Below are 20326 nucleotides of genomic sequence, written 5' to 3'. Positions count from 1 at the left end.
AAAGCACTTTGCTAAAGTCACAGTAATTTATGATTTTCATATACAGGAGGCTCTTCCGCTCACCTGAACGCTTTCTTCTTCCTCAGTTACAGTATCGTGTTTCATAGCTTCACTGTCTAAATCAGTGCAAACCAATACTTCAGAGCAGCCTCCTGTGTTCTCACTGCTACCAGTGTCATTATCTTCATTAACATCATTCCTAAAGATAAGAACAGAAAGACTTTAGCAATCTATTGTTCCACCTTTAAAAGGAAAAAAGAAAAAAACACCGTGGTCCCCACTCCCCCCCTTAAACAGTATCAGACATTGGGGGTAGGGGGAGGTTCCCCAACAATCTTACCAAAGATTCTGGTAATATCTACAACTTCAATCACCTGTAGGCAAATTTAATTATTTATGTAGTTTATATATACTTCTGAGGTTTTCTACAACGGTACGATACACCTGTTAAAATGTATTTGTTTTATTCTTGTATTAAGGGTCAGGCATACATCCCCCACTTACTATGCTGACCTAAGGAATAAAAGTCCCAACAGCCAGAAGCAATGACATACTGAAACTACCGTGACTCGCTGAAGTTGCTGTGGCTACACTGCTCTTAATATTGAAGCCAGCTAGTTTACAGCTAGTATCGCTGTGTTCCCTTCCAGTAAGAAATCCCATGATTTCTAACATTTAATCTTCCTAGAATTCAGCTTAAGGCTTGTAACAGTACAACCAGATTAAAACTAACTTATATCGTATTTATGTCCATATATTCTTTACATGCCACCATCCCTGTTACCACATGATTCTGTAATTCATCACAAGCCTTGGACTTCGTTGCCTTCCTTCTCCTCGCTCACAAAGAATTTCAAACTACTTTAAAAAATGCTCCTCCTCTATCAGATATATAGATACCAAACAGGATGGTTCAGAAATCAACATTTTAACTCTTTTTTCTTAATTCCAGCAATTATTTTAAGTTAGTTCTAAGAAATTTGGACTGGAACACTGCATTTGTTAGTTATTCATTTAACTCTGTATTTGCCTTGTGCATAGTCTGCTGGCAGCACTGCTTTAAAGGACCCAGACGACGACCTCTTTCAAGAATGGTATCATGTATCTTCTGGTTAATCCACAGTGGAATGATGATCAGAAGCATTTGAAATAGTCACTGTGCCAGAAAAGTATATTGGTTTCAAACCTGCAGTGATGGTACTTTTAGCCTCTGCTTCTGTGAAGTCAGCCAGCCTTTAAAGCACTTATGCAGTAACTGAAGGAATTCAGCTACAACAGGTCTTTCAGGCGATTATCCACTTACTTATAAATTACTTCAAAGACATTAAATCTCTAACACTAAAACTCAGTTTTAATTGACCGTTACCAGCAATGATTATTACTTTTATGATCAACTGCTAACTTTAGTCTGACCTCTTGTCGCAGATAAGACTTCTAAAAACAGTAAAGATTGAACAATTTAGAAAACAGCATTCGAGTCTCTGAATACTTCACATATTTCGGGCTCTGAGCCACAAAGGAATTTAGGTATTGAAGTCTTACTTAACTACACATTTTTGGAGTTTGGGTATTAATCACGACCGTTTATTTTTAATAAAGCACCAAAATGTACCAACTTCTCAATGCTGCCATGGCAATCACTACACATAACCTGGCAAGATTTATAATAAAAATAAAAGCTGATCAAATGAGGCTGAAACTCAATGCAAATAAACTCACAGCGCTCATTCTATCCATTTTTAGCTGTTTTGCTGACACTGGCAGCCAGAACACTAAAATAGTTATGTTGACATGGAAAGACAGGGTAAAGAAACTGAAACAGCACCTACATTAACTTTCGTATGATAAAATTGTGTCATAAGTAACATTAGTGAGGTATGAATGAAAGCACTGGGGTAAATTTAAGTTCTTGTGCTACTTGCACAGAATTCAGCAGTGAAGCAGTTATACTTCACAACATTTTTAGCTATAAGATCATTTAAAACATTTGCTTCAAGGGCTGTCGATTACTGGCAACTGATGGAAGCTGATTTGGTTTAATACATGAAATAAATTGAAGTTAACAGCAAGTCATAACTTTTGTTTTGGGTTGATGTGGGGGACTGGGGTAGCTTGTTTTGGAGGAGTTAAGATATACAATCCTATGGAATTCATTACAGATACAAAAAAAAAAAAATCTTACTGGTTGTTAGATCCTTCCTCATCCCCGCTGGGATTTTTTGCTTCATTGTTACAGCCCAGTCTGTGTTGCTGTATGTGTTTAAGATCATTATCTAAGCTGCTCTGCAGGTCGAAAAGGTGCTGTTCCACAGCTGCTCTAATTGTTCTTTCTAAAATGCTAAAAAGAAAAAAAGACAGAAAATTCGTAGTAAGAACTCTCCTTTTGCATTGATCAGCTATGCAGAAAGAAAGAGATAAACTTTACACACACAACAGAAATCTTTGATGACAAGTACTTCAAGGCAAAAAGGAACTTAACTTTTCCAAAAAGGCAGTGGAAATTACTGCACCTACTATCTTTTATTTCTTAAGATTTACATAAAGTATTATGAAGTCTATTAACAGTATTTTAAGAGTAATCAACACGTTACAATGACCAACTTTTTTTTTTTAATAACTATACACAACAACTTATAAAAGCCTAGTATATTAATGTGACAGTAAAATCCTGTGTCTGTAACAGGTTAGAGTCAACCCTGGAGCAGGTAGCACTTCAGCACAGCTGGCTGCAGCCCCTCCTGAATGGGGCTGTAATCTTAAAAGGCAAAGGCCAACAAATGGCAGAGACAATGAGCAAGTACTTGATGAAGGACACAGGATATACCCAAAGATACATTAAGCATTCTTTAAAAATGAACTACTCTGGTGAGTGCTTCTTAGCCAGCTCATCCAAAATACGCCATTAGGCCTATAAAAAAATCCTCCTGTAAGAATCTTAAACTATTCTACCCCATTTTTAACTCTGGAATTGTGCGTTTATTTTTCCTCCCCATTTGTATATGCAATTCCACTGAACAGTACTCAATATTAACAACTAGAAGTGGTGCTAAAAATACAATGTGAATGCTACCGTATTTTTAAAGTCAAACACCTATGATGTATCTAAGTATAAAACCCAAGTGTTTTGGAATCTAGATTCTACCATTCTCTGCTCTCATGCTTCTGCAGTCAACAACAGTGACACACATTAGGTTTTTCCTGCATTAGTGTTAAATGCCATAAGTGAAATACTTCACACTAGAATGTCTTAATTCATAACTGTAATCATCAAACCTACTGCATTTCTTTTTCTGGAAAGAAGACCTATCTTCTATGCATGTTCTAGTAACAGCACAATTCAAACATTTTCATTGTACTTACTCTGCAGAGGCTGGCAAGATACTTATGGGAGAGATATGAGCACTGCAATAAAGAAGAAATAAGTTAATGTAATGCAAAAACTTATCACACTAAATAAAAGTCTTAAAATCAACAGAAAGCAACTTAGAAAATACTTAAAGACTGCACGTAATGCGGCTAATGAAAGTAGAATAAATATGTAAAGAAAACACTGAGTTGCAGCCCCTTTATTATTTAGATGAAGAAATCTTAAAGAATGCCATCATAACACAAAGTTGTAGAAGTAGCAATGCAGATTTCTGTCTCTCAAGAGCCAATATTCAGTATATTATGCAGCTATAAGCTCTCAGATGTACAGTCTTTCCCATGGGAAATACTAATCACTTAGTCTCCAAAGATTTCCTGACACCTTGCTTAAGAATGCAGATTTTAACCTCGTGCCTAAAGCAAATCCCAAATTACCCTGCTTTCCTCCACAGATGCAATTCATAGGAATTCTTCCCTGCCTGTCAGACTGTTGCATAATTTTATTCCGCAACGTTCAACAGATCTGCAGCGCTCTCCAAGGACAGCTACATTTCAAGTGCAAGGCAGGTACTTTCCAGAGGTTTTGAGACACGAGCTAGCCATTTGTAAAGCATTTGGAAATCTCCTAGCACAAGCCACTTCAGCCTAGAATATTAAACTCCTAGGAAGGGGTGGAAGGGTGGAAATCAGCGTAACTAACACAAGTAAGTTCAAGTAAGTTAACTCACATGTATGTGGTCCCTCTACAATTTTCCATTAATATGATCAAAATTCTCTCATTATAAACAAAATACTTAAATTTTAGACAAAGTGATGGTAAATACGCTAAAAATTAAATAAAAGAAGAAAACTCTACTGTAATGGCAATGAGTTGCCACTTACGTATCTTATTCAGAAAAAAATACTAACTTCATTTCAACTAGGAGGTGGAGAGGGAAGTAATCAAATGTTTTTCCTTCCTATTATATATAACTAAGCTCAAAAAGCTGAAAAATAAAATTTTAGTCTACTCTTTACCATGCAACAACACTGTTGGCAGCCAAAGTTGATTTTAAATATTATTTTCATGAATGCATACACTCTGAAATACGAGGCAGCTTGTCACTCCACTGGAGAATTGAACAGGTACTACCTCTGCGAGATAGTTTTGACTGATTATTAGCCTTGCTTGCACTAAAAAATGTAGACAGTCTCTCTGCTTACCCAGAAATAGTTTTAATACAGCAAGGAATATCTTGGTTAGACCTTACCAAGTTTATTAGTGGTTCCACCACCAGAGAGGTAAGATAATTAGACCACCTCAAGCAGACTTTCTATTTTTTCTTCCCCTAAGTACATGAAACACAAGCAATAAAGGACTTTCAATCAAACACTAGCTAATAAGGAAAGTGGTTAAAGTATTTATTTAAAATAATTATGCCCTTTTGCCTTAGATAACTTGTACTGGGCCAATAGCAGAGTGCACTGTATTTAACCATCACCATGTAATAACTGAACAAGCAGGTGCTCACAAAGTTTTCAATTTCTTTCCTTTCTTTCTTTTTTTTTTTTTTTTAATGGAAACTTGATTTTGAATCAAGCCCATTTTATGATTTGTGTGTTTGTTTGCCTAGGTGAAAAACCAAAGCAGATCTATTCCAAATGCTTTGACAGAACAGGCAGCTCTGAACTACTACTTCAAAACAGACATTGCCACATGACTTTGGAAAATTAGAACACCTGATGTAAATGCCAGATTTTGTAGCCACTAATTTCAAAGCTGCTGGATCAAACAACTGAGGGTGAACACAAGGGCATTTTGTTTTTTTCTTTCAAACAAAGAAATGGTAAGAAAAAGTTTACAACTTAAGATATTTACATTTCATTGATATTTCTGTGCACAGAAGTTCAGCATAGCCCTACTACTTGTACAAAGTAAGTTTTCTGATAAACACATTTTGTTTTGACAATACTCGAAATAAAAAAATGAAGACATGAAGCTGTGAATAAGTCCAGTTTCATGAACAAGATAAAAGAAAGGAGGAGCATGAGCAAGAATCTCAGCAAAAAACCCAGTAAGATTTCAAAACAAGAAAAACGTAGTTTTAAGTATCTGATCTCAGCATTTTCAGTAAGTTCTACAACAGCTGCATTATAAGAGGTATGCTTACGTTCTAAAAGTACTAATAAATAATTGTATACATTGAAATCAATTTACTATTAAAACACAGTCACTCTTAGGACAAATCGGGGGGAAAAAAAGGCAATCGGAGCACAGAACACTGCAACACTCTAGTTGTAAAAGAGAAAAAAAAAATTCAGTCAAGGGCACAAGTACAAATACTATTTATAAGAAACTGTGATGACCTGGAATCCTTTTATTCTACCACTTGAGACAATAAGGAACTGTGTCAAGAGTGGGGAGAATCAAACTCATCTCCAAAGAATCCAAAAGATTTCAGACATGGTTCACAACAAAATCTTCCATCTTCCTGCGTAACCTTCAGCCCCCAGCATAGGATTGTTCACCAGTGCTTTTATTAAACACCTTTAGATGCATTAGAGGTACCCAACAAAAAACATGCATAAATCAGCAGTATTGCAAAGCCTGAAGAATCCTCTTACTACTTAAAGAATATCTTAAGTCTTCAACTAATCACTTTAGCAATTAAGCACTTTTTGAAAGAAATGTGTCGATCGCTCTTAGCTGAAAATACATTACACCTTCCAAACCGATGTACCATGGTTCAAGGATACTTTTTAAAAGCTGTAACTTATACTGCTACACAAGAGCCTTAACGCAGCATGACACAGCAAGACACAGAAAGGTAAACATCTTTGTTTCATAATGCTAACCCACTCCCGAGAATCCCTTTTGCACTGTCTCCCTACCCATAGAAAGTCCGGGTAAAAGCATACCTTGAGACAGAAAAATACATTAACTAGAGACAAAACATTTCAAAGTTTTTCTTGGTAAATTACTGACTGTACACCGATTCTTATTTGTCATTTAAAAAAAAATCACTTGTGACATTATTTCATTTCACAATATCTCCAAAATACATTTAATCTCACATAATTTTAAAGTTAAAAAAAAAGTCTTATTTGCAATCATATCAAAGCAACATTTTCCTTTCATATATTTACCTGTGCAGCAGAACTTTACAGGCCATTCTGATTATTTTTGCTATCCCAAATGAGCACTTCATGTAAAAACGCTTCATTTGAAGAACAGCAAAGCGTGGTGTTGGCTGCTGGTTATGCATACTGCTTGCTGGGATTCAGTGGCTGCTTGTCAGACAGTACTTCTGGAGTGCTGCACTAAACCCTGCAGTCTAAATAGAAATAGACTGCAACATGAGGTCACTCCTGACAATAAGCTGCCCAATCAACACTTGAAAGCTTTCCTAACATGTTGTTCACAGATTTTCTAGGATGGAAGTAGGGACAAGTCTTTGGATGTTAAAGAGACCGCTAAACTAAAACAATAATATATTTTCTAGCAATTCAGGCAGTTGTTGTATTTGGTTAGCCTTACTATATATGCATTTTGTCTCACTTTGTTGCTGTTAATATTATCGCCTCTCTCACTGATCAGAGCAAATTAGAACAAAAAAGGGTTAACAAAAATATCACACCAGCAGTGAGGAGCTCACCCTTGTCACTGCATTTAATATAGACAAAGCAAACTGTTTACAGAACTTACTACTTGTCATCTCTCATTTTTACACATATAATTTTGAAAAGCCCAAAGAACATATCAAGAGGTTTTATATTAGGCTTTTGACAGACAATATTTGAGACAAACTGCAAGAAGTAAAGCAAATACTGCTCAGCAAAGCACAGTGATGAAAAATTTGGAATAATGACAGAGAAGGATTCTAAAGTGATTATTTCAACAGCACATCTTAAAAGTCAGCTGCAATGCTGAGTCAGTAATTCTCTCCTCCGAAAGTCAGGACAGCAAAACCGAAAGAGCCATGGTGAAAAGGCTTCTGGTAACAGAGAATACGATGTTTCCTTTACATACACAATGTCAACTTGTGTGCAACAAGTGCTCCTTTATTGGGTAACGGGCTTAAAGATCACTCAACAGGTTTATTTTAAATAACATTGTCAAGCAGTCACTAAATCAAACTGCATTAATGACTATCGACATTCTCACCAGCTTGCTCTCTAACTCAAAGTCAAATTAACACCATGCAGCACATGAAGGTCATAAGTTTCAGAAAGAACAAACAGAACGAGTAAAGAAAAAAGGTAGTGAGCAAAATTATAAGCAAGCTATAGTCCAAATAACTAAAAGGAAGGTCATATACCCCATCGTATGAATCAAGATGACCAATCTTTAACATGCGGAACATGCAACCTCAGCATTCTTTTCCTTCCCTCCACAGAGAGACCAAAATAAACAGATATTCAGTTCCCAAAATCTGACAACAGCAAAGAGGCAACAAAACTCCAGGTTAAGGAACTGCAAGAATCATGTTTAAGATCTACTTCTCCTCCTCTTTCCCTTATAAGCTGCTGCAGGCCCTATGTCAAGGCAAACATCCCAATAAACGTGCATTAACATTTGTGTTTAATTTTATTTTTTTTTTTTTTTACATCAAGAAACTAAAACAAAAAAGGCCATTAAATGCATGCTATGAAAGCCTTTAAGTTTGGAAAAATATTTACAGTATTTATATTGTTTAAAAGTTTAATAAAGCACACTTTTTCATTCCCTGTAATTTATGATTTTTTTTAATTTATTTAAATGTTTCCTGCAGTTGTTACGGTTCTACAGTCAAAATTCTCTTTCTTATTCAACAGGATTCCTCCTTACCCTTCCCCACAAATTATGTAAAATGCCAACCATAATTAATGCCTATTAATTTTTAATTAACCCTAAACATCAAGTAAAATGTTTTTCTCTTCAGGCTATCAAATTTAAACTCTCAAACATGTTGAGTTTGTTACTACTGCTGCGCTTACACATTCCGCAAGCAACTAAATACCTGTGAATAGTTAAATTGCTTTAAAACTTTAATTGGAAGAAGGAGCACTTTTGTAGAAATTCCAATTGCAGCAACTTTTTTTTTTAATTTAACTCAAACTAAAATTAAACAGCTCGATTGCTGACAAGGATAATTAACTATTAAAATATAATTTGAGTTACAAAACAGAATTATGTTTCTCTCATTATTTTATATTTTAGAAATTATTGCAATGAAGTAGAAGAAAGTGTGCAGCCAAGCAGCTGAACAGATTTCAACCTGAAAACCACATTCTTGAGACTACTCAGTCTTAGGCAGTAAACTTACTTGTGATTTTCCCTGCATTTCTTCTGCTTTTAGTCACACTTTTATTATAGATTCTCCCTCACCCCTCCCTACAAGTTCTTACATGCAACGCCCATAGCTAACACATGCTGCAGAGCTATGTAAACTATAATGCAAGTAAAGCAGCCTTAAAAATTAAAACTTGTGCACTACAAGCAAGCAAAACATAAACCTGTGTATTACAAGCAAGTGCAAATAAGCTCTGAAATGGAAGCACCATTTTAAGTTAACACAGCTCCTTTATGAGGATTGGTTTTAATTAAAAGCAGACACCCACTCCAATACTCCTGCCTGCGTTAAACTTCGCAACTTCCAAACTTGCTCACAGCTCTCTACCAGCAGAGCCTATCCAAACAGATCCCTCGACAGAGTCTGGCTCTTAGGCAGGTAACACAGGTCCCTCCAGCTTCAGCAGCCATTACACCTGTTTGGACAACATGAGACCTTGGCTTTCTACACATTTTTCTCATAACTTTTTTCTAAAAAGCAGTTAACAAATTAAACCTCAACTTGTGCATAGGTGCCAGTCATGTCACTCCTACGCTGATAAAGAAACATCAGCCTCTGAGATAAATTTAGTTGGCAGAGTTTAAATTAACTGAAGAAGGATCTTCAGGTATCTTACAAATATATTAGCAAATCAACTTTCACAAAACTGGGTATCCAGAGCCTCCGTTTCAACTCAAATTAGGAGACTTTCTGGACCCTCAAATGAAGTTTTTTTGCAAGAAACCCATTCTACAAAGTCTCACACATAACCTTACAAAATGCCATCTTTAAAGTGCTCAAAATTTCCTCCACATTGCTCCTACTAAAGGTCTTTCTAGAACGTCTAAATTCAACCTAAAAATCATTAATGGTCAATATTATCCCACTTGCTCTCCACTATCCTTTGGTTCTTCTTCATCCCTGGTGTTTTCTCTCTCTAGCATATTTTCAGGAAGTAATCACATCTACAGACTCTTCATTACAATTGCTTATGAAATATATTCCACTGTACTCTAGTGAAATAAGAAAGTACTTTCCTCATTTAACACCTGACCAAATTGGGCATAAAAAAAAAAATGGACAAACAAATTCTCACAGGTTTAGAAATTAATTAGGGTCATGTAAGGACACATCTCTGCTCACTAGCACGTGACAAGAAATAGTCTTAGGATTTCCCACTGAAAGAGCGATGGAAAGATGGCACAGAATGGGTTTGCATCTACCAATATTCAGATTTTTTACATTTCTGCTACAAAATTTACCGTTTAAATACCACTTTACAGTTTCACTAAAATATGCCCTTTTTCCCTTTCTCTGCATAAATCACCATAGTTAATCCAATCTGAGTTCTACAGGCATTCCTCTTCTGAATTTGGGAACAGTTATTTTATCCCATATTTTACTACTACAAGAACTGCACCTACTTCTAAAGCTTCAGTTTGTAGACACCACCACTTATCTCAAAAGCCTGACAGCTTCTCTCTCTCTCAGACAGAACAGACTGTACTCCAAACTTTAAACCCAAACTCCAAGGCAGAAACAAGTTACCTTGTTGATGCTGTAACACTCCTGGAATCCGAGAGACTCCCTGTCATATCTAGATGCACCACAGCTGGCCTTTCAACAGGTTTCTCTGTGCCATCTTCTGGAAGTTCTTCAGACTGCTCAAGCTTTACATCTTCCTCCTCTTCCAAGAGATCATTTATCTAAGAAAAAGATTTATTCGCAGTTAATGGCTTGAAAAGTTCTTTTAAGAGGTCCAAGGAATTAAAAGAGCATGCGAGGTATAAAAACAACATACTTGTAACTTTTCAATTTTAGAAAAACAGGCACATTATACTTGCTTTTATGTAAAACCATACATTCCACATCATAAAAAAACTACATAACCTTTCTGAAACACTGAACAAAAACTGAAAAGAGAAGCATCTTTGACGCAGTAAATGAACAGAAGCAGAATCAAGAAACAACAAAATCCCAGCCACACTGAAGTCACGAGGCACAGAACCTTTCTTCCTCTACATATAAAACAGGACCAGATAGTTCTCCTCTATTCCATAGGTAGCCTTATTCATATATAAGAAGCATTTCCAAACCCTTCTATGGAAGGCAATGTAGAAGTCTAAGAATCCAAACTTTAACATACTGAATGAATACTTACAATGGCGAATGTAGGAGCAAGAGCATTGAGAAGTTTCTGTGAAGCCCCTTGTCTATCTTTGTTTCCAAACACAGAAGGTGTTTTTACTGAAGCAGTAAAATATAGCCAATTTAAAAACTAAAACAATATAGCCAGCTGACAATTCAACACAGCCACCTTCATTTTTTAAAAAGCAACTAGGTCTAAAACATAAAAAGGTAAACACAACAAAGCTGTGATTCGCAAAACCACTCTGTGACTGATTACTGGTCTCCCAAACTTGCAAACCCAGGAATTAAAGTATCAGCAGTAGCCTCAAGAAAATATGCTTTATAATATCTGCCACACGAGTATAAAACAAAACCACTGAATTAAGGAAAATTGAAACTTTAGAAGTTTAAGACTAACACAGAAGGCAGAGAGGAGGTATGTATTTAAGAGGGGTGCAATATGTTATACGGCGCTACATTCAGGGCAAGAAACATATTTATCCCTGACTTTCCTCTGGAATTGCAAGAGGATGCGCCAGTGACCCGTGCCCACCAGCACACAGTCAGCTGCCAGTGGGGCTGTGTCCAGTGCGGACAGCGGCCCTTCTGCACCCCCACCGCAGCCGCCCGGGAGGGAGCAGGACCCAACAGAAGCGCACTGTTGACATCTGGTGGAGAGAGCACGAAGTTAAAGGGACGCCCCGCCAGGCCTCAAACTTAGGGAAAAAACAAAAACAAAACCAACACACCACACGGACTGTTAGGCTTGGGAAACCCTTTTGCTAAAACATATAATGACCCACAGACAAGTCAGTAATTTCAAAGCATGAGAGCACGGACCAACTAACTATACTTTAAAGAGCAGTCATCCCAACCTCAGGCGATAGCCCTCAGCCTCCGGTCGCAGAAGTTACCGCCCAGCTTTATTTAACAGCCTCCTGCATGCAGCAGGGCTGTGTCAGTTCTCAGTGCTAGACATATTCCTGCAAAGAGCTGAAGAGACAGCAAACACTGCAAAGCTGCAGCACTTTGCTAGAACAGCTAGCAGAGCAGAAGCTGCTCAATCCAGAATTTGCTGCCCACGCTTGGCAGACCAGACCAATGGGTGAGGTGTCTACTGCAGTGAAGAGGAAGCAACCAGTTGCCTTAGTACTTGCCTTACCTGTCTGGCTAGAGGAGGGGTTCGTGGGATAGTTAAGCTTTAAAAATTCAGTATTCCTTGTTACCTTCCTCAGCAACTGCTGGTTATTTACCCTTCTTCCTCTTTAAAGAACATACATCATTTCTTAAGCCAACTGAATATGAGAAAATTCAGTTTATATCTTTCTATATTTCTGAGGAAGGGTTTGAGCCAAGATTTTATTAATAATTCACAAACCTGGCTTTGATGATACAAAAAGTACTTCTTCCGTGTATTATCACTTATATACCACGACTTGTTAGTACTAAAAATATTTGCCAGCAGAAGAAGGTTGTATCACAATACCACATTTTCATTTCCCTCACAATTCTCCATCTCTATTTATCCCAGCATGACACGGTATTTTAGTTCACAAAGTTAAATTTGTTGTGAGGAAAGGCAGAAGAGTGATAATGGATACCATCAGTCACACGGACAGGTAAATCTGCCAATCCTGGCAGTTGAATACTAGGACCCAGAGTATTTCTATTCTAATCAACTTTGTTTCTCTAATTTCAACACTTTTCCCCACTAATGTCAAGATGATATTTTGAGGTCTTAGAATCAGAAATGCCATTCAAAAGTTTTGGCATAGGGAAACACCACTGATAACATCATCAAGTGGAGTGTGAGACCCTGTGTGTTTCTGTAAGACAGCCCTAGAAATATTATTGACCAAGACCAACAACAGCGTGATTCTGCATTCGCTTGAAAAACAGCTCTCCATTCCTAAAAAGGTAATTAAAAAGCTATACTGTTTATATAGCATAACGCTGCCTATGTTGGGCAGGATACCATTGTTGGTTTAGTTCCTATGTATTTTTCTGCATGGCATAGCTATGCTTACTACAAAGCAACAACTTCACAAGCACACCAATATTAAGAAAATGTGTTTAAGGAAATACCAGGTTTTGTCAGTTTGCAAGAAACTACCGAAAGGCATACTACAGAAAATTGTATTTCAACATATCTTTCATAAACATAAATGTGTATAACAGATACTGAAGTGATAACATATTGCCATCTAAAATATTCTTACCTGCTCAGTTATTGAGCTTAAATCATTAGTAGATGAAAAATCTTCCTCTTCATTTTCAAAGAATTCATAGTAGTTCTCCAGAAGTCCCGCCATTATTCTGCTAACTATTTCTTGTTCTTTCAGATCCTCCACATCTGTGTAAATGCTAAAGAATTCAACAGTGTTTTAGTTTAAAAATCTAAATCCAACTGTTTGTTTCCCCAAAGAACTCCTGTGAATGACTTCTATGACTAAGGGCTACATTTCACACCACTATCCCTAACCCATTCTGAACACACAGACTTTCAAGCGTGCCTTCACACTACTGCATTATAAAGCTTTATACTAGTTTATATTTAAAGTGATGAAGTAACAACTATTTAGTCAACTGAATTTTAAATATTCCTCACAAAAAGTTAAGTATTTCCCTGTTGAGAGAAAACCCCAGTATACATTTGTACTTGAACAGCTTTCTCCCAGAACTGCTTTCTTGCTACAAATAGTAATTTTACACACTATTTCTAAAAAATTCGAACCTCAGTATAATTACAGTAATGCAACAATCAAACCAGTGGTTTCTAACGCCATAGCTTATAGACAAACTGTTGTTTAAATCCAAGCAAAAATTGTAAGACAAAACTTGGGTGAGGGAGTGGGGGGGAAACAGAAAGATAGATATTGCCCAAAATATATTGTGTACTTGCTACTGTTACTCACGGACTAGGAAAGACTTTAGACTACAGATGTACACTGTCAAATTCACTTAAAAACACTACATGAACTTTTATAACTAACTTACTGAAAAACATCCGGGCCAAAGACTGCAGCTAAAGAACTTGCCGACCAAATTTCTTCATGATGCGATGCTACATTAGCTAAAAATTTACACAGAAACTTTAACAAACTGTAATTAACAGGTGGAAGCTGCTGCAAGAGGAACCTCAACTTTCTTCCAAATTCATCTTCATTATTATAATCTGAAAAATGCAATAAAAATATTTTAATCGCAGAAATAAAATATCTGCTTTTTCACATTTGATATTGATCAACTTTTTGACCCTGACAACAATTACTTACTTCTGAAGTACAACTAATCTGGTCAGACCACAGCCTAAAATGTCAGAATTTGACTTACATTTGTTTGGTCTGAGATTCTCATACTGAATTTCTCCATGGAAAAAGGAAAAAAAAAAACCCACCCCAAACCCAAAAACTGAAGCATCCAGCCCACATATCTGAAGGGTATTTACAGTGGTAGTACTTCACAACAATCTGTCTGTCCCAGCACCTCATCCTCCCATTTCAGTCTCTTCCTCTCTGATCTTTCCAAGAGAGGCTGTTAACTCATATCCTATCCCATCACTCTTCTTCAATGATGTCAAAGGTTTGGAGGGATGGTGAAGAGGTAGGGGAACATAAAAAAAAAAACCACCCCTCCCCAGCCTTGTTTCCATAGCACAGTACCATCAGATTACTCTCCCTAATGATACATTAAACTATACATTTAATTTCTTTTATGAAGCAGCAATTGATAACCTAAACCAATGATTTCCACCATATTCTCCTCTGCAAGTCCAATCAGTAGTTTTCAGCATGTTTTCCCCGATTAATGCTCACTCAAATTTCTGATTACATAGGGCTAGCTCCTCCGTATCCTTTCATTTTATCACTGTTGCATAACAATTGCTTTGCAGAGAGCTCTAGAGACAGCAACAGCTCCAGAGACAGCAAGCTAACTTAAAAGCTAGTTAAATTCTCCCCGTTTCAGACAAGTTACTTTGACACTTTTTCCTCTACAAGCATCCCATTCTCAACACTCTACTTCCTTTTATACTACTTAACTGATGAATACAAGCAATCTCAATGCAATCATCTTAACACATACTTAGCTTGAGGCTCGCTGATTCAATTTCAGACCTGAAAAAGGGTCACCATAAAACTTCCTCATTCTCACCCCACATTTAACTCTATCCTTCATCAAAATATCTCCCCATAAATCTCATTTGTTACGTTATCAGCCTTACAGGCAACAAGGTTCAAAGAGCTTACAATTGTTTGTACCTAACAGAGAAAGTCCATATAAAGGAAAAGAAGCATCAGGAAAGCAAAAGGGGAGAAAAATTGATACTAACAGGCCTCCCCTTCTTTCTCAGACATTTGAAAACTCTCCTCAGACCAGTTAGAAAGGGAAAAGGATGTTTGAAGATGATGAGCAGTCACTCTGCCTCTCTTGATGAGAGAGCTGAGACATCCTAGTCCTTAATATCACATCAAAGTAGTGAGTAAATTCCCTGTTGTGTATGTATAGTAATACCAAACGGTAACTGTGCAGGACTTCATTTGCTCGGAGTCAACATCTCCAGTATTTGAATAGAGGTAACCAGGCACAGAAAAACAGTTCTCTCAACACAGTAACACAATAAAATGAATACATTATTGTTAGTTTTTACTCTAGAAATGCGTTTAGGAAACAGAATGGCAAAAGAGAACTTAAAAAAAATACTTTCACAAAGCAGACCTTCAAAAAGAAAGAGAGCAAGAGAGAGAAGGGATAGTCAGACCACCTTGCACATACACAGATAGATGTTTTGTCTAACCAATCAGTCCCAAAATTTAGGTTCTAAACAACAGCCAGAGACCTGAAGTGAGAACGTTCTTACCTGTAAATGAAGTTCTCTGACAATAAGCCACAGATACACACTTCTGGGACACATGGCCTAGCGCACTGGGGTCAAATTCACACTTCAATTACTGAAATCACTTGCCTTTGAGGAACCACCATTAGGCCTGCACGGAACAAGCCTCAAGAGATGTATATAGGCCACACCTTGTTGTATAACTAAGTTGTTTTGAGAACTAAGCTTAACCTAATGATACAGAAGGCCTGCTAAAGAGGGAAAATACCAGAAGTAACATACGGATCCAAAATTATTACCACCTTCTGCATTTCTGTTGTCAACTCCTCTGCCTAAAATGCAGCTGATATTGTAATTATGGAAACTAGCTGAGATATGTCTATCAGACAGTCAAAATGCCAAAAGCCAAAGCCTGAGTAGAGGAAACCAAAACTCTAATTCTAGTACCAGGAAACAACATTTAAAGGTTTACGTGTTTTGATTTCCTTGTTACAGGTAACTTTAAATCTTTATGAAATCACTTTATTTTACACTTTAAAAAAAAGACAGTAAAGACAATAAGCTGCAAGTTTAAGTAAGTTTCTCTGTATATTTAACAAAATGGAACTAAATGGGGACTTGAGCTGTTCTTCAGCATGTTTTTCCCAACTCTGTATATTTAACAAAATGGAACTAAATGGGGACTTACATGCTGAAGAACAGCTCTTTTCCCAAAACAACCCATACGTAAATCCTTCCACAGTCATCTATTCAAAGATGGAAAAACCCCAATTTTCACACTATATTTATAAGTCATAGAAGGGAATTACACCGTCACACCAAGTGAATATACCTCAATCCCGTTTCCAGTCCTGACAGATAACATTGCAAATCAAGGTGCATAGCAGTATTAGCTGAGCAACCAGCAGCATTCTGCATTACTGTCTTAACAATCCTTTTGTTATTTATCATCTTTTTCAGGAAAAAAACAAAAACAAAAACACCCCAAACCCCAAACAACAGTTTACTAGCTACTTAGGTCCAACGAACCATGACATTAGCAACACAAACCATATAGCTGATATATCATTAATGAAATTCCCTATCCACTTCAGTTTCCCATTACTGCACAGGACAAACAAACAAACAGAACTTCAGCCTTAACAAGCTTCTCTGGACAGTAGCTTCCAAAAACTGTTTCGAGCACAAGACTATTTAGTGCCTCACACATCAGTGTTAGCCTCTGCTGACCAGCTATCCAGATAACCACGCCACATTCAAAATTTCAGGATATAAAGGCTACCAAGGGAGGAAAATGAAGGAGCTTCACACTGCTGCAGATGACCCTCCAGTTCAGCACTTGGTAAATATAGCGTAACAGCATATGAAAACTATGCTATATCACTCATCCTACAAACCAATTCCCACTCTGAACAAACAGGGATATCACGAGGGTTATCAAGTTCTCATCAGGAATAAACTCAACAACAGAAAATTAAATCAAACAAAAACGTGCATCTTACAAAGCAAAACAAGCCCAACACTTGGAGAGAAGTACAAACTGACACTGGAAAATGAGTAACACTCCTGAAGAGCGACAACCAGCAAAACCATCAGTTATGTCACAGGGTGCAGAACTCCAACACCAACATACCCTTGAAGGACATTACTAATGTAGTGCTACAAGACAAGTGGTTTTACTAGTCAAGTTATGAATCAACTCCAACACTACTCAACACAGCAGAGGCCAAAAGACCCAGGAGAGTGAATACAGATAGACAAGTTGGGAATTGGTAAGGAAAATACTGTGCCAGCATATGGGTGTCAATTTGAAAGGGCAAGGTTTTGCAGTATATGAAAAAACATACTTAGCAACAACAATATGCTGATGACAGGTTTGTTGGGGTTTTTTTCCCCTCCTACAAATGAACTTTAAACTGAAAAAAATCCACAGTGGGAGAGCAAATATGACATGAGTATAGGGCTTGAGATCTCTTCTCTAGTACACAAAAGCTTTAAGTGCCATGAAAGCATAGGCAGAGTAAGTGAAATTCAGAGGAAATAAGAGAAAAACAGACAAAAGCATTCCCTGGCACTTTTAAAGCATCAGTGGTGGGAAACTGTCAAATGACTTTGATTCCAGTGGCTTTGACCAGCATCCCAGTATTCACGCACAAGAACATGGAATATTCAGAACTAATCAGCACGATATGTGGCAGCTTCACTATTTTCCTGCATGATGGATAAACTGTGTCTTTGAACCCAGACTGAGTTTCCTAAAAAAGACCTATTTATTTGGATTTTGTGCTAAGAAAAGGTATATTTTAATGCCTCCTGATACACACATTATTACACAGAACACCAAAGACACCCTAGTGCCACTACCAATCTCAATTTAATACTGGTTTTCACTCTTAAAATAATAACGCTGAATCTAAAATAATTATTACCATGAGAAAGTTGCATCAAATGTATGTGCAGACTGCCTGGGATAACTGGCTCTGGAAGCTCTTGAAGAAAAAATCTAAGAAGGCTAATAGCTGAGGGTACATCTGCTTCTTTAACCAGGTCCACATCTTCTCCGTTATCATATCGTTGCCGAAGCCACTCCACTGTCTCAGCATTCCCATTGACTTGAAAAAGTCCTTCTTGTTCCAGACCCCCTGAGTTAGAAAGAAGTTGCAGAAATAAACTTTTAGATCTAGTATGGACAAATATATCAGAAAATACTGATAATCAGATATGTACAATTCACATACTGAACAGAACACTTTCTGGACAACAGTTTTGCAAGACTTCCAGCAGTCCTTTTCCCAGCAAACACATTCTTATGCCCAGCTAACAATACAATAAGGTAAATGTTAGCAGTACCTAAACCACACCATTTCCTATGAAGTGCTCTGCTGAGCTGACTGCATTAGTGTTAGCTAGAAAACAGTGATAATCAAACATAACGGAAGAAGAAAGGAAGTATCACCAAAAAAAACCCCAAGAAACAACCAAATCCCATCCAATTAAATATAAGTAACTTCAGAAAACAAGTACTCTTCAAAAAAACCACTATCTTTTCTGTAAGAATAACAGCTAAATGTATTATTTAAAGTACAGCAAGATAATACATACCATGTTCCTCAATATAGTCCACGACATGGCGGACTATGAATGGAACCTCATTGTCTGGTTGCCCTTCTTGCTGCAGCTCATCAAGTGGAATTCCAAATATTTTGTTAGCAAGAACAGAGTTGCAGTTACTCAAGGAAGGGGAGGAGCTCTTCCTCATATCTTTTTGCAGCCAAAAATCAAAGCTGTCTTTTCTGTCAAATAAGAGGAATCAAAATGACAAATCATACTTCAGTGTACGCTGTTGAATGCATTGATCTGTAACACCATGTTTTAATTACCTAATGCAAATACTCTCCAGTCTCTCTCAATCAGTTCACTGATTTAATGAAAAGTTCTGTAATGATTCCAAATACAGCTAACTAGATAAATGACTATTACTGGGGTGTTCTGTGCAATCCTCAACAGAGGACCGAGAAGAACATATATAGCAGCAAAGGAAATTCAGAAAATTCTAGTTACAACATTGTTATGTAAGTTCGAAGGTACTTTGGGAGAGCTAGATTCTTCAGTACATTTTCTGACAGCATTTATCAGTAAGGCGTTGAAAATCCAACACAAAAGCCTCTCAAGAGGAAATGAAACTAATGGATCATACCAAACCAAAACCCCAAGTTTTAGTTACATGAAATGATTAAGCATTTTGTGATACACAACTGCTCTGCAATTAACTTCTAATATATATTTGGCATTTTCTGGTCTACACAATAAAGCTTTCAACACCTGCATCAAATCAAAAATTTTACTAAACATAAAACCCCCAAAACTAGTTTCTAGATGCTCAGTGATACCATTCTTCCTATCATGCAAAAGCTCAAGCTTTACTTGCAAGTCTTCGCTTGATAAAGGACCTAGAGAGATAACAAAGGTATTACCAAAGGCCGTGTAAGTCACTCAGTTAAACTGTTACCCTGTCAAAACCAAAATATTTCTTCCAGCAAAGAAAAAATTGTCTTTTCAAAATAAATAATAAAAAAGAAAACATACTTGCTTAAATGCAAGCAAGCGCTTTCATAGAGGATGACACATAGAACATGAAGTACATACTGTTAATCAAAGCACTGCAACCAAACTTAATTCTCTGTTTACTAATGGGTTGATAAATTCTAATAGATTAGACATACTGAAATCCATACTACTTTTTTTTCCTTATAGCCCAATTGAAGTAGTTTAAGAAACCTACCTCAGAGTACTTAAACAGCCGAGTTTGAAAAACGTTTTCTGCGCCAGCTGCCCTCACTGACCAAGCATTCTTTTGTCATTTATGGTTGTTTAAGATTATGGCAAAAGATCAGCCTGTAGTTCCTCATTGAAGAATAGCAGAACTCGATCAGTACTTCAGCAGTTAATCTGAAAATATGGAAAATATTATTAGACCATAAAGTTTTCAACAGTTTTAAACTCAGTCACAAGTCTAAACATCATGTTTGAGGAATTCTCCTTGTCAAATCATCAGTTTCTTGTTCTGAACAAGAAAGCATAATGACCACATTAGCATGGCTCAGAGGAGAGCACGCAAAAAAGCAAATCCCTTTTTCACCTAGGAGTTAACCAAACTTAAAGCGAAGGTTAGCATGGGAAACCTAAGCCTTAACAATTATGAAAT

General features: G+C 37.0%; 1 protein-coding gene across 3 annotated transcripts in view; it reads right to left on the bottom strand.

The window, feature by feature from the left end:
* The window catches only part of FAM13B (family with sequence similarity 13 member B), a 40692-nt gene extending 20641 nt beyond the window's left edge, over window positions 1-20051 (bottom strand). For 2 of the 3 annotated variants that reach the window (XM_009285893.2, XM_009285895.2), the window contains exons 1-9: window positions 19904-20051; window positions 18724-18914; window positions 18051-18263; window positions 13785-13962; window positions 13007-13151; window positions 10206-10363; window positions 3361-3402; window positions 2183-2338; window positions 64-199 (exon numbers count right to left, since the gene is read on the bottom strand). In XM_009285893.2, the coding sequence (XP_009284168.1) occupies window positions 64-199; window positions 2183-2338; window positions 3361-3402; window positions 10206-10363; window positions 13007-13151; window positions 13785-13962; window positions 18051-18263; window positions 18724-18880 (1185 nt within the window). In that variant the 5' untranslated portion in view covers window positions 18881-18914; window positions 19904-20051. The remainder of the gene's footprint in view (window positions 1-63; window positions 200-2182; window positions 2339-3360; window positions 3403-10205; window positions 10364-13006; window positions 13152-13784; window positions 13963-18050; window positions 18264-18723; window positions 18915-19903) is intronic. The other variant, XM_009285894.2, reaches the window with a different exon arrangement.
* Between the last annotated feature and the right edge of the window lie 275 nt (window positions 20052-20326).

The sequence above is a fragment of the Aptenodytes forsteri genome, unplaced genomic scaffold (assembly GCF_000699145.1).
Source record: "Aptenodytes forsteri isolate BGI_AS27 unplaced genomic scaffold, ASM69914v1 Scaffold54, whole genome shotgun sequence".
Classification (NCBI taxonomy): Eukaryota; Metazoa; Chordata; class Aves; order Sphenisciformes; family Spheniscidae; genus Aptenodytes; species Aptenodytes forsteri.
The sequence above is the reverse complement of the archived record's forward strand: the minus strand, read 5'-3'. Positions and strand labels throughout refer to the sequence as shown.